This window comes from Colletes latitarsis, chromosome 12 (genome assembly GCF_051014445.1).
Source record: "Colletes latitarsis isolate SP2378_abdomen chromosome 12, iyColLati1, whole genome shotgun sequence".
NCBI lineage: Eukaryota > Metazoa > Arthropoda > Insecta > Hymenoptera > Colletidae > Colletes > Colletes latitarsis.
The window spans coordinates 25,780,094-25,795,025 of record NC_135145.1 but is presented as its reverse complement, the minus strand read 5'-3'; the positions used below and the strand labels follow the sequence as shown (position 1 = coordinate 25,795,025).

At 32.8% G+C, this 14,932-nt stretch overlaps 2 protein-coding genes across 6 annotated transcripts in view; both read right to left on the bottom strand.

The window, feature by feature from the left end:
• Window positions 1-4,338, bottom strand: part of LOC143348956 (proton-coupled amino acid transporter 2) — a 72,798-nt gene extending 68,460 nt beyond the window's left edge. For both annotated transcript variants that reach the window (XM_076779743.1, XM_076779744.1), the window contains exon 1: window positions 4,203-4,338. The gene's annotated coding sequence lies outside the window, so the exon portion shown is untranslated. The remainder of the gene's footprint in view (window positions 1-4,202) is intronic.
• Window positions 4,339-12,976: 8,638 nt separating this feature from the next.
• Uch (Ubiquitin carboxyl-terminal hydrolase) lies at window positions 12,977-14,815 on the bottom strand. Of its 4 annotated transcripts, XM_076779324.1 has the most exons (8): window positions 14,672-14,814; window positions 14,432-14,523; window positions 14,348-14,359; window positions 14,057-14,185; window positions 13,825-13,976; window positions 13,608-13,749; window positions 13,248-13,323; window positions 12,977-13,169 (listed from the first exon to the last, which is right to left on the bottom strand). In XM_076779324.1, the coding sequence occupies exons 2-8, from the start codon at window positions 14,465-14,467 to the stop codon at window positions 13,012-13,014; spliced, it is 705 nt and encodes a 234-aa protein (XP_076635439.1). In that variant the 5' UTR covers window positions 14,468-14,523; window positions 14,672-14,814; the 3' UTR covers window positions 12,977-13,011. The 4 variants fall into 4 exon arrangements, with proteins under 4 accessions (XP_076635439.1, XP_076635441.1, XP_076635438.1 ...); XM_076779326.1 differs by lacking the exon at window positions 14,348-14,359 and having other exon boundaries at window positions 14,420-14,523; window positions 14,672-14,815; XM_076779323.1 differs by lacking the exon at window positions 14,672-14,814 and having other exon boundaries at window positions 14,432-14,660.
• Between the last annotated feature and the right edge of the window lie 117 nt (window positions 14,816-14,932).

The window sequence follows — 14,932 nt, the reverse complement described above, 5'->3', positions numbered from 1 at the left end:
ATGGTGGATTAAAAGAAGGATCTGTTGAGATTGTTTATAAGTTAGGAAGGTATAAAATGAATTCTTGCAAGCATTTGTGTTAAACGATCCTATTGTACAAACCTGAGAGATTAGTATGTGCTGCATACGCAACGAACATTATCATGAATAGGTGCATAACATGCATAACAGTCACGATAAACTACGTCTCAAAATTGAATGATAGTGACGATACGAACCGTTCTTATCTTAATTGGCATATCGTTGCATTTTTATCAGATAAAATGACAAACAGAATCGACAGGCGTTTGGAACTATTATGTGATAAAAATCGTTGATTTGACATGTTGATTGAATTAATTGTACGGGATTCTATATTTATTGATCGTTGGAAATTGCAATTTGAATGGAATGATTCGATGGAGATGTATGGATGGTTTTGGGTGATCACAAAATATCACAATTTGGTTAATTTGGTTTATGAAAATTATTCTTCTTGATTGAGAAGGTTTCTACCACCTAAATATGGCAACAATTCGACTGGAATCAAAAATCGAGACTTATTGATGGCCTTAGATGATCACAAAATATCACAATTTGGTTAATTTGGTTTATGAAAATTATTCTTCTTGATTGAGAAGGTTTCTACCACCTAAATATGGCAACAATTCGAATGGAATCAAAAATCGAGACTTATTGATGCTCTTAGGTGATCACAAAATATCACAATTTGGTTAATTTGGTTTATGAAAATTATTCTTCTTGATTGAGAAGGTTTCTACCACCTAAATATGGCAACAATTCGAATAGAATCAAAAATCGAGACTTATTGATGGCCTTAGTTGATCACAAAATATCACAATTTGGTTAATTTGGTTTATGAAAATTATTCTTCTTGATTGAGAAGGTTTCTACCACCTAAATATGGCAACAATTCGAATGGAATCAAAAATCGAGACTTATTGATGGCCTTAGTTGATCACAAAATATCACAATTTAGTCAATTTGATTCATGCAACTTATTCTTATGAATTAAGAAGGTTCTCATCCCTAAATCTGGCTACATTTCGACTGGAATCAAAAATCGAGACTTATTGATGCTCTTAGGTGATCACAAAATATCACAATTTGGTTAATTTGGTTTATGAAAATTATTCTTCTTGATTGAGAAGGTTTCTACCACCTAAATATGGCAACAATTCGAATGGAATCAAAAATCGAGACTTATTGATGGCCTTAGTTGATCACAAAATATCACAATTTAGTCAATTTGATTCATGCAACTTATTCTTATGAATTAAGAAGGTTCCCATCCCTAAATCTGGCTACATTTCGACTGGAATCAAAAATCGAGACTTATTGATGCTCTTAGGTGATCACAAAATATCACAATTTAGTCAATTTGATTCATGAAACTTATTCTTCTTGATTAAGAAGGTTCCCATCCCTAAATTTCGCCAAAATTTGAATGAAATAATTCAATGGAGACTTATTGATGGCCTTAGTTGATCACAAAACATCACAATTTAGTCAATTTAATTCATGCAAATTATTCTTCTTGATTAAGAAGATTTCCACCCCTAAATACGACCACAATTCGAAGGAAATAATTCAATAAAGACTTATGAATGCGCTTAGTTGATCACAAAATATCACAATTTAGTCAATTTGATTCATGAAACTTATTCTTCTTGATTAACAAGGTTCAAATCCCTAAATCTGGCCAAAATTTGAATGAAATAATTCAATGGAAACTTATTGATCACAAAACATCACAATTTAATCAAAGTAATTCATGAAACCTATTGTTTTCGATTAAGAAAGTTCCCAACACTAAATTTGGCCACAATTCGAAGGAAATAATTCAATAAAGAGTGATGAATGCCCTTAATTGATCACAAAATATCACAATTTAGTCAATTTGATTCATGAAACTTATTTTTTTCAATTAAGAAGGTTCCTTACCCCTAAATCTTGCCAAAATTCGAATAGAATGATCAATCGAGACTTATTGATGGACTTAGTTAATCACAAAATATCACAATTTAGTCAATTTAATTCATGTAACTTATTCTTCTTGATTAAGAAGGTTTCTACATCTAAATCTGGCCATAATTCGAATGAAATAATTCAATGGAGACTTATTGATGGCCTCAGTTGATCACAAAATATCACAATTTAGTCAATTTGATTCATAAAACTTATTCTTCTTGATTAAGAAGGTTTCCAACCCTAAATATGGCCACAATTCGAAAGAAATAATTCAATAGAGACCTGTCGATACCCTTATTTGATCACAAAACATCACAATTTGGTCAATTTCATTCATAAAAATTATTATTCTCGATTAAGAAGGTTCCCACCCCTAAATCTGGCCACAATTGGAAGGAAATAATTCAATCGAGACTTATTGATGCCCTTAGTTGATCACAAAATATCACAATTTACTCAATTTTATTCATGCAACTTATTCTTCTCAATCCAAAAGGTCCCCAACGCCAAATCTGCGCAAAATTCGAAGGAAATAATTCAATGGAGACCAGTCCATGCCCTTAGTTGATCACAAAATATCACAATTTAGTCAATTTGATTCATGAAACTTATTTTTCTCGATTAAGAAGGTTCCCACCTTTAAATCTGGTCACATTTCGAATGAAATAATTCAATGGAAACCTGTCGATGCCTTTAGTTGATCACAAAATATCACAATTTAGTCAATTCAATCAATTTAACTTACTCTTCTCAATTAAAAAGGTTTCCAACCCTAAATCTGGCCACAATTGGAATGAAATAATTCAATGGAGAACCTATCGATGCCCTTAGTTGATCACAAAACATCACAATTTAGTCAATTTAATTCATGAAACTTATTCTTCTCAATTAAAAAGGTTCCCACCCCTAAATCTGACGAATATATTTACTATAAAATTCAACCTATACATTGTAATACAAAATGAAAATTTAAAAAAATTCAGGTAACATCGATTTTTTGATAACAAAATAATAATTGTTATAAACTCAATATTTCAAACTGAAAAAATTTGTTCAAAACATTTTCTTGTCAGAAAAACAATGTATGTAAAAGTTAAGGAAACCTCGAATTTTAAATGATAAAATAATAATTTTTACAAACTCAATATTTTGAAACTGAGAAACTTTTGTCCAAAACATTTCTAAAATTTTAAAAATAAAATAATTAAAAATTCTATAAACACTATTCAGTTTTTCACTAAATCAACTTTAAAATATATTTTAAATTTATATTTTATTTTATTAATTATCCCTGTTATTAGGACCAAGAATACTAAGTTCAACGACCATGTGATTTACACATGTTTGAGGAACAATAAATAACCTAAATAATCTTCTCATTAATGCAAGCTGTGTACAAAACGTAAACACAGTTATCCATAAATTATAGCGACAGAACAAAGCAAATCAAAATATTCAACGCCACGCTTCCATCGCGATTCCGCGAACAGAGATATAGTAATCGACACAAACATTTTCTATTGTTTACAATCATCACAAGAAATTTAACAAAAATTGTTTGCAATAACTGGTCCATAAATCTACGATTATTCTAAACAATTCATGAAAACAATCGTTCAAATTTTAATGGTAGATTCTGGAGACCAAAATAAGTCGAAAATGAAGAATAAAATTTTCTTGATTGGGGCTTCGTTTAAAAGTTATTAACAATTGCAACTGCGGTGGCGCAACCTGAGAGCTCCCATCGCGCCACTCGAGATATAATTGTTAATAACTTTTAAACGAAGCCCTAATCAACAAAATTTTATTCTTCATTTTCGTCTTATTTTGGTCCCTAGAATCCCTCAGTAAAATTTTTTCCAAGGTTAACCAAATGGAATGTTAAAAAAAACTCCCTTTGGCAAAGCAAAATTTGATTTTTTATTAAAATATGATTCAACGCTGTTTCGAGACGCGATCAATTGACTTCGTGGTTACTATTGATAGAGAAATCACGGCTGAAAGGCGCGCATTTCAACACTGAAATAATCGACGAGTCACTTCTTGCATAAATAACAAGCCGCCAATAAAGTCTTTGGGTCCCCAAATAAAACACTCAAGACAGTACATAGGGGCCACCGACTTTGCTACGGACTGTACAGCCTCCAAACCGATACGAAAAGTGAAGATTCGTCGAGAAACTCGTAATTCTATTTTCGTGGAACTTTTAAGAATAGATTGGTGAGACTCACTTTGTCGTAGTCAATTCAACGTATCCAGATGTGCGAGTGGGTACTGGTGACCCATGGATGATGGCGGTCCGATCCGTGAACACGTGCAACACGGTCGGCTGCTTCCGCGCGACTGAACCGCGACGCTCGGGCGCTGAGACTGCTGCGCCAAACTCGCTGCGCGCGAGCCTCCTCGGCTCGAGCGGCGAGCGCAGCCGAACTGAGACGACCGCCGTGCCGAGTCTCGCGGCGGAACCAGCCGACGGGAAACGTTTCACGATACGAGCTGATCTGCTTCCGGGAATCCCGGGGCACGGTCACAGATTCTACAAAGGACCTTCTCCTATTCGGCTGAGTCACCAGCTATTGCGACACTGGCAACGCGAGAAACCGAGGATACCTTTCACTGGAAACGACAGACACGCGTAAGGTGTATTTGGATTATTTTTACACTTTAAACGGGGGGGTTTCTTTTGATATGAAATAGGTTTTTGTACACTTTTTCGAGGGAACTTTTTGTTAATTGATCACAAAGTGTATTTGGATTATTTTTACACTTTAAAGGGGGGGTTTATTTTGATGTGAAATAGGTTTTTGTACACTTTCTCGAGGGAACTTTTTGTTAATTGATCACAAAGTGTATTTGGATTATTTGTACACTTTAAAGGGGGGGTTTCTTTTGATATGAAATAGGTTTTTGTACACTTTTTCGAGGGAATTTTTTGTTAATTGATCACAAAGTGTATTTGGATTATTTGTACACTTTGAAGGGGGGTTTCTTTTGATGTGAAATCAGCTTTTTTAGAGTGAGTTCCTCCTTTCTCGAGGGAATTTTTTGTTAATTGATCACAAAGTGTATTTGGATTATTTTTACACTTTGAAGGGGGGTTTCTTTTGATGTGAAATGAGCTTTTGTAGAGTAAATTGATTAAAATAGTATGAGGGGTTTTTTTCAATTGAATGGGTAGCCTGTTGAGATTAGATTATGTTGTGTTTGGTTTTATTTTGATCGGTGAAACCCTCAGAAATAGATTGGTGAAAGTTTTATTGAAATTGAAAAGTTTCATTTTTGTATTTTTTGGATTGTTTTCTGTGGTGAAGGGGTGCTCAGCCACCCCATTTGCATTCTGAAACAGTGAAATCGTAGAATACATTCAGGAATTATGATGTTTTAAAGATTTACGTTTTAAAATATTGATATTTTAAGATTTTATTAGATTTTGGATAAGGAATTTTTTTCTCGAAACTGAGTAGGATTTCGGGGGTATGTCAAAGGACCAAAAATGATAGTAATTGACCCCTGTAATTAACTATAATTTTTTTAGTGTGATTTGAAATTTTTTAATTTTGTAGAAAAATTTCAAACTTTCCTGAATTTTTTTCTCGAAAGTGGGTAGGATTTCGAGGGTATGTCTAATGACCAAAAATGCTTGTAATTGACCCCTGTAATTAACAATATTTTTTTTAGTGTGATTTGAAAATTTTTAATTTTGTCGAAAAATTTCAAACTTTCCTGAATTTTTTTCTCGAAAGTGGATAGGATTTCGAGGGTATGTCTAATGACCAAAAATGCTTGTAATTGACCCCTGTAATTAACTATAATTTTTTTAGTGTGATTTGAAAATTTTTAATTTTGTCAAAAAATTTTAAACTTTCCTGGATTTTTTTCTCAAAAGTGGGTAGGATTTCGAGGGTATGTCTAATGACCAAAAATGCTTGTAATTGACCCCTGTAATTAACTATAATTTTTTTAGTGTGATTTGAAATTTTTTTTTCACTGAAAAATTTAGGCGCCTAAACCATGTCGATTTTCCTTAATAATTCGTTTTTCATTTTTAATAAATTTAGTTGGCGCTGTACAGGAAAGTTGTTTAATACTTTTTTGTAGTTATCTGTGAACTCTATAACCCCCCAAAATTTCAATGAAATATATTCACTATTGTAGGAGTTATGGCTGTTTGAATATTGGACCATTTTTAAGGGGTTTTTTTCATTTTTCGTGGTCAAGAATCAACTTTTCGAATATTTTTAGAATTTCTACATATTCCTCATCTAAATACGCGTCGTTTGCGTTTTTGAAAATCAAAATCCTTCAATCCGTTCAGAAGTTAGGACGTTTTAAAGATTCACAAGAAATTTTAGAGCCGCATTTCTGACTTGAAATTATTTTTTCAATTAGGAATTTTTTTCTCGAAAATGCGTAAAATTCCGAAGGTATGTGTAATGACCAAAAATGATTGTAATTGACCCCTGCAACCAAGAGTATTTTTTTTTAAAACGATTTCAAATTTTTTAATTTTGTCAAAAAATTTCACACCTTCTCGAATTTTTTTCTCGAAATTGGGTACGAATTCGATGGTGTGTCTATTCACCAAAAATGCTTGTAATTGACCCCTGTAACTAACTATAATTTTTCCAAAACGATTTGAAATTTTTTAATTTTGTCGAAAAATTCCAACCTTCTCGAATTTTTTTCTAGGAAATGAGTAGGATTTAGGGGATATGACTAATCACCAAAAATGATTGTAATTGCCCCCTGCAGCCAAAAGTATTTTTTTTAGAACGATTTGAAATTTTTTTTTTCATCGAAAAATTTGGGCACCTACGCCCTGTTGATTTCTTTTAGAAATTAGTTTTCGATTTTTAGTAATTTTGTTTGACGTCCTACAGAAAAGTTGTCTAATACTTTTTTGTAGGTACCTATAGGCTCTACTTCAGAAAAAAGTTTCATTGAAATATATTCACTATTATAGAAGTTATGGCTATTTGAAAATTGGACCATTTTTATTGGGGTTTTTCGCATTTTAGGGGGTCAAGGATCAACTTTTCGAAAATTTTCAGAATTTCTACTTATTCTCCACTAAAATACGCGTCGTTTGCCTCTTTAAACATTAAAATCGTCCAATCCGTTCAAAAGTTATGCCATTTTAAAGATTCGCATGAGATTTCAGGGTACCATTTCCTACCTGCAATTATATTTCCAGTAAACAATTTTTTTCTCAAAAATGCGTAAGATTCCGAGGTTATCTATAATAACCAAAAATGATTATAATCAACTCTTGCAACTAAAAATAATTTTTCCAGAACAATTTAAAATTTTTTAATCAAATCGTTAATAACTTTTCAACGAAGCCTCCATCAACAAATTGTTAACACTAAAAATTTTGATTTTAAACCATCTACATAACCTAAAATTTATTTCAGCTCTTATTTCTCATAACTTTGCCAAAAATTCACAAATTTACTTCCCTCAACACCCCAACTTGAGAATTAATTTCTCGATAAAATAATATCAAAAATAACATTCATTCCAGTCATTTTTAAACAAATGCATATATATCAATATTTTTATTACCAAAGAATTATACAAAATACATTTAATTCACATTCCTTATTTCTATATATAATAATAATTATTAATATTCTATATATTTCTATGTAATGGCTTCCTATACAAAATGGAGGTTGCTATAACTGTGTGGAGGTTAGGTTAGTCGATCTATATCAAACACGAAAAATACGTACAACATAAAAACAATTATCAATCGTAAAATCCAAGCAAATAAAAAAAATAATAAAACAAACTAAAACAAATATTAACAACATAATACAAAATTTATTTATCAAACAATGAAAATGTATTCTAAGAGACAATTCATTTCATTTCTTAGACAAACTGGACTTTTCAATAAATTAATTGTGTCGCTAATAACCAAGTTGTTAATGCAACGTTGAACAATTAAATAACAATAAAAACAATGAAAATATTCACTTCTCGTTGGAAGAATTCAGACCAAATCGAAGCAATAATTCCAGTCCAGGAAACAATGATATCGAAGATATCGATATTATCGATATCTTCGATATCACTTAATACCTCCATTTTATTATTCCTACCAAACTCAATAAAACCACGCACTGTCGCGTGAAAACTTTATCTAAAAAGAAATGGGAACTTTTACCATGGAAATAACGCATTGCAAACAGCAATAAACTGTCGACTTAAGGATTCGTGGGAAGTTGCGATTTCAGACGATAATTCCTCGAGTAATCACTTCTGTTCGCGTTTACAGCATTGATAACAGCGTTAGACATCCTTCGATTCGTTTTTAAACAACAGAGACATTAATTCTTTTCAATTCTGTACGAAATGAAACTTTCTAACCGCTTAAAACGTAACATTTTTCCACGAGAAGGCACACAGTTGCGTTCCCAATCCTGTGTAGCCACCGACTCACGTGATTGGTCGAGAGCGCTGATGGAGGTCGCTGAGAGCCAATCAGAGGCCAGCAGGAGTGGGGATATAGCCTTGGAAGGACGATGATTCATGGAAGCAAACCCTAATTTTCCTGAAAAACCACGATTTCATCTTTGCCTTTGAGTTTCAAATTTTCCACTCTGATGACTCAAACCTCATTCAAAATACCAATATTTTAATTTGTTAAGCATTAATTCCAAATATGATGTGTTTTAATATTTATTATACGTATATTTGCAGGCCCCAAATCCTAAATTCTGTTTCTAAATAGAATAGTTTCTGTAATCAGCCAGTAAATATTATAAAGTACTCTGAGTACCAGTTTTTTAATTAAAATGAATTTTTAAGAACTTATTATATTTTTGAATTAATAGATTAGTACCGTCGAATTGGCGCGCCAGTCTGAGTGGTGCCAACGCAATATGATAAAACATTGCCAACCTAAAGTATCTCTAACAGTATGTACTTATTTACGTAATGAAATTGTCAGATTTCGATGACGATATTTCAACGATACATCCTTGTGTAATAATATCTGTAGAGAATTACTTGATAATGGCTAGATGTTTACATCTATCGAGAAAGACTCGTTGAATGTTATCGCATTCCTCTGTAGGAATTTAACAGCTGCCTCGGAGGGTTATGGAAAATTTTCTATCGCGATACGGGCAAAAGCCGTAAGTTTCGATGGAAAATTTTGGACAGTGACTAACACGTCCCAAATGCATTTTAGAGATTGTTTCTGAAAAAGACAATTTATTTACAGAAGTGGAATTCCTCTGTAGATAGAGGGCGATCGATCAAGTCGAGGGAAAATTTTAATGGGAGATTCTAGAGGCCAAAATAAGACGAAAATCGAGAATATTGTTGATGGAAGATTCGTTAAAGTTCTGACCATGTTGAATTTTTTTCTCGAAATTGGATAGGATTTCGGAGGTATGTCTGTTCACCAAAAATTATTGTAATTGACCCTCGCAACTGAAAATAATTTTTCCAGAACGATTTGGAATTTTTTTTCGTCGAAACATTTTGGCGCCAAATTAGATTTTCGTTGAGGAATTTTTTTCTCGAAAGTGGGTAGGAATTTGGGGGTATGTGTAATGACCAAAAATTATTGTAATCGACCCTTGCAACCGGGGATAATTTTTTTAGAATTATTTGAAACTATTTTTTCGTGGAAAATTTTGGCGCCAAATTAGATTTTCGTTGAGGAATTTTTTTCTCGAAAATGCGTAGGAATTTGGGGGTATGTCTAATGACCAAAAATTATTGTAATCGACCCTTGCAACCGGGGATAATTTTTTTAGAATTATTTGAAATTTTTTAATTTCATCTAAAAATTTTGGAACCTACTTGAATTTTTTTCTCGAAAATGGTTAGGATTTCGAGGGTATGTGTAATGACCAAAAATGATTGTAATTGACCCTTTCAACTAACAGTAATTTTTTTAGAATGATTCGAAATTTTTTTTCGTCGAAAAATTTTGGCGCCTAAATATATTTTCGTTGAGGAATTTTTTTCTCGAAAATGCGTAGGAATTTGAGGGTATGTCTAATGACCAAAAATGATCGTAATCGACCCTTGCAACTGATAGTAATTTTTTTAGAACGATTTGAAATTTTTTAATTTCGTCTAAAATTTCCAATACTTTCTCGATTTTTTTTCTTGGAAGTGGGTAGGATTTCGAGGGTATGTCTAATGACCAAAAATGATCGTAATCGACCCCTTCAACTAACAGTAATTTTTTTAGGATGATTTGGAATTTTTTTTCGTCGAAAAATTTTGGCGCGTAATTAGATTTTCGGTTAGGAATTTTTTTCTCGAAAGTGGCTAGGAATTTAGGGGTATGTGTAATGACAAAAAATGATCGTAATCGACCCTTACAACCGAGGATAATTTTTTTAGAATGATTTGAAATTTTTTTATTTCGTTTGAATGCGTTTTTTTAAACAGGAAGCTATAACTCTCGCAATTTTTAATATTTTTCGATGAAAAAAATACTGTACACAACTACAACACAAATAAATATATTTGCAAAATATCATTACAAAACAATCTACCAGTCGTTTAAAAAAAAATCACAAAAAATGGTCGAAGAAATGCCAACTTAGACACCCTATAACTCTCGCAATTTTTAATATTTTTCGATGAAAAAAATACTATACACAACTACAACACAAATAAATATATCTGCAAAATATCATTATAAAACAATCTACCAGTCGTTTAAAAAAAAATTACAAAAAAAGGTCGAAGAAACGACAATCTAGACACCCTATAACTCTCGCAATTTTTAATATTTTTTGACGAAAAAAATACTGTACACACCTATGAGACAAATAAATATATCTGCAAAATGTCATTACAAAACAATCTACCAGTCGTTTAAAAAAAAATCACGAAAAAAAGGTCGAAGAAACGACAATCTAGACACCCTATAACTCTCGCAATTTTTAATATTTTTCGATGAAAAAAATACTGTACACACCTATAACACAAATAAATATATCTGCAAAATATCATTACAAAACAATCTACCAGTCGTTTAAAAAAAAATCACAAAAAATGGTCGAAGAAATGCCAACTTAGACACCCTATAACTCTCGCAATTTTTAATATTTTTGGACGAAAAAAATACTGTACACACCTATGAGACAGATAAATATATCTGCAAAATATCATTACAAAACAATCTACCAGTCGTTAAAAAAAAAATCACGAAAAAAGGCGAAGAAATTACAATTTAGACACCCTATAACTCTCGCAATTTTTAATATTTTTTGACGAAAAAAATACTGTACACGCCTATAAGACAAATAAATATATCTGCAAAATATCACTGCAAAACAATCTACCAGTCGTTAAAAAAAAAATCACGAAAAAAGGCGAAGAAATTACAATTTAGACACCCTATAACTCTCGCAATTTTTAATATTTTTGGACGAAAAAAATACTGTACACACCTATAACACAAATAAATATATCTGCAAAATATCATTACAAAACAACCTACCAGTCGTTTAAAAAAAAATGACGAAAAAAAGGTCGAAGAAATGCCAACTTAGACACCCTATAACTCTCGCAATTTTTAATATTTTTGGACGAAAAAAATACTGTACACACCTGTAAGACACATAAATATATCTGCAAAATTTCACTGTAAAAAAATGTAGCTGTCGTTAAAAAAAAAATCACGAAAAAAGGCGAAGAAATTACAATTTAGACCTTAAATGAGAAATTATTTTGACGGCCATTTTGGTGTTACGTAAGAAATTGTGGCTATAGTAAATAACCCAGGGCCTGGATTTCGGTCTTATTTTGTATTTTGAAGCTACTATTTAGAGAGTGGTGCCAAGATGCTCGCTAAGGGGATCGAAAATAACTAACATAAGCCTTTTGCTAGCTTCTGGTCACTGACCGACAAGCGACCTCCGATAAAAAGGGAAACAAAGACACCGCCATAGTTCTTTCGAAAATAAACTTCTCAAGCGACTGGTTTCGTCATAAATCTTCGTTACTCAAACAATATTCATCCCAAATATTTCAAATAGCTCTCTGATGTTCAACACAGCTACGCTGAAACATTAAAAACAATTCAATACTTTCAAAAATCTGTCGATAAATTCACAAAACTTTATTGGTAGATCTTAGAAATCGTCTAAAACTGTAAATTAATACAAAACACTGAAAACATTTTTTCTATTGCAATGATTGCAAAAATAATTGTTTCTTTCAAAGCTTTGTGTTGTTATATACAGTCAGAATTATTCAAGCTTCCAAAATGGAAGAATTATTTTTACAGTCGTTGCAATATACATCATTTTTTAATTTTCATACCAAAATTGCTTCGAACCAAGGGGGCCACATGATGCATTGCTTTTTATTATTGTTACGTACGCTCCAACTGTAGCTTATTTAAATTCATTTGTGTTTAGTCAGCGAACAGGAAATGAACTTCTCTAAAATAGTTGCGACAAAATGAATTGCGCATCATATGTACCCCTCAATACTAAACTTCTAGTCCCCACAAGAAATTACAGTTACTCGAATTTACAAATTCAGTACAAAAGGTCACTGTGAAGGTTATGTGACCTTCGAATGACATCGAAAGAGAAACTGCAATATTTAAAATTACTCAGCGATGACACTAGGGCCTTTCGAAACAGTTTAAAGATACATATTCAATATTACCTCTGGTGATGGCCGCTAATTAAATCTGCAAGTTCCATTTCTATAAATTCACTTTTAATAATTTACAAAGAATGAAATAAACAATATTGACAAATGCGAGGGAAAAGTAAGATACTTTCCTTATTATACAAACGTATTAATAGTCCGACTTTTATTTGGCTTGACACTCCTCACAGATGTCCTCTAATAGGTTACCTTCGTATAACACGATGATATGAATATCTATGCAAACACTTATCTTTCATGAATATACGTGTTACAATGCAATAACAAGCGGATATTAAATGCGATAAAAAAATGGCGGTATATGTATAGAAACGTGCAAAATAAATTATTTGAACAATCGTTATAAAATGTGCTTATAATATATTTCACATGAAGTTATAATGCTTCTGCATCGCTATTACTGAGAGCGACAACTGTGAAGCACACTTCTTCTGGGTCGCGAACCATATATTCTTTGCAAACGCGCGCGGAATCTTCCAACAGTGTTTCAGGACTAGTTGGACCATGATTTATAGGCGCGGATTTACGTCCATCTGAAAATAGAAATCAAATATTTCAACCTCAACGTTCCTCTTTTCAATTGCACGGTCACTTGTTGGAAATGTATTTACCCAATTCGTACAAGACGCCATTTTTGTGTATAAATGCTACGAAGTGATGGTAGACTGGTGTTTCCACGCTTGGTACCTACGAAACATGTTTGGTAACATAATTGAACGGCAGAAACAAGAATCTGTAAATATTTACTTTAGTGGTTATGTCCGAAATTTGTTTTTTGAAGAGGTTATATTTTAGTATCGAAAAGAAATATAGGTTAAAAATCTCAGCCTGAGAAACTGAAAGCAAGTGATGAACCATTGCAAACACAACTAAAATCCCTCCACTATGTTCCTTTTCAATGCTGAAATATGGGGAATATAAACAAATTTGGGACAAAGCTACTGAAATAAATATTTACCCAAGAATCATACCATCGTCTGTCCCTCTAACGCCAATCCTTTATGAGTCTCGCTGATTTCAGACGAAGCTACTAAGAGTCCACCAGACTGCTCAAAATTAAGGTTTTTCGATTTGTCTAAGAAAGTTTTCAGGAAACCGTCCTGAAGGTTTATACTAGAGAAACACAGAAACATAACCTACAATAATTTGTCTAAACTAAATTCGTCGAACTTCTCGTCGAAAGCTTACCTATCTAGATTATTCGCAACGCTGTGGATTAACGCGATCGTACCGCAAGAATTATGAATATACTGTTTCATGTGGTAAACGTCCGGATCTGTTGGACCTAACGCACTTTTATCATTTTCTTTAACGTCTTCGTTGTCTTCAAGTTTGTTATCCTTTTGCAAGTGTAAAATAACATTATTTGTAATACACGGTATTGTCAACAAGTATAATAATGTAATATTAATTTTGAAACCTCTTTACGCAAAGGATAAAGCAATATAACAGCGATAACTGGTTTAGGTACAAGTGCTAACAAATCGGGTTCCAACCCGTAGACATCGATGATGCACCATTCTTTTGGCACCCCAATTCTGTGCAAGAACTGTAAAGCAAACGTTTCATTGCTTTGGTAAAACTGTTAATAATTTTGGTAAAAGTATGAGGTTACTGTACTCATGTAAACAAGTTAATATTCACGATATATGAGAAGAGACATTCGACAATCGAATGTCAAAATCGATAGTTGAAAGTCACGATGATTTACCTTCGTCATAACCTAAAACAAATAGAAACTGTTGAGTGATGAACAAAACATGTGAACTTTCAATTTGAAAACGGAAATTCTTACCTCTGGATTCGATTCCAATGGTATCCAAGTAGACATGATGAAATTTCGTGTTTGTCGGGAATGTCGGCAAATTTAGCGGTTTACTTGCTAACCTATAATTTGTTTGAAATACTTTTCAGCGAGAATTTTTGCAAAAATGATCATCGACGATAGATTCCGACGGTCCACCACAGTACACTCATCGTGTTAAAAGGTTCTTATGTTAAAAATTTAATTGTTATTTACACCCCACAAGCTTACCGAAATCTGAGTCCTTGACACCACGTTGATAGCGACAGAACGCTATTGGCTACTGTCTGCTACTGTCAGTCCTGCGTAAGTCGAAGTTTGAATGGAATCAAAGATGTCAGACCGGGAACACCCATTCCATTTTCGCACACTACGACAGAGCTCGTAGAGTCGAAGAAGACGAACTGACGCTCGCCCTCTTCCTCGACTCGCCGAAAATGTCCGAAGTGACATTTCGTTGACGCGCATGCGCTGTTCGCAGATCGCCATTCC

Bases quoted from the DNA above. Each gene is read 5' to 3' on its own strand.
- Uch (XM_076779326.1), bottom strand. From the start codon at position 14,467: ATGTCTACTTGGATACCATTGGAATCGAATCCAGAGGTAAGAATTTCC. The intron at 14,186-14,419 runs GTTTTCAAATTG...TTTGCTTTACAG, and splicing joins ATCCAGAGGTAAGAATTTCC to TTCTTGCACAGAATTGGGGT. The intron at 13,977-14,056 runs GTTTCAAAATTA...CACTTGCAAAAG, and splicing joins TTTATCCTTTGCGTAAAGAG to GATAACAAACTTGAAGACAA.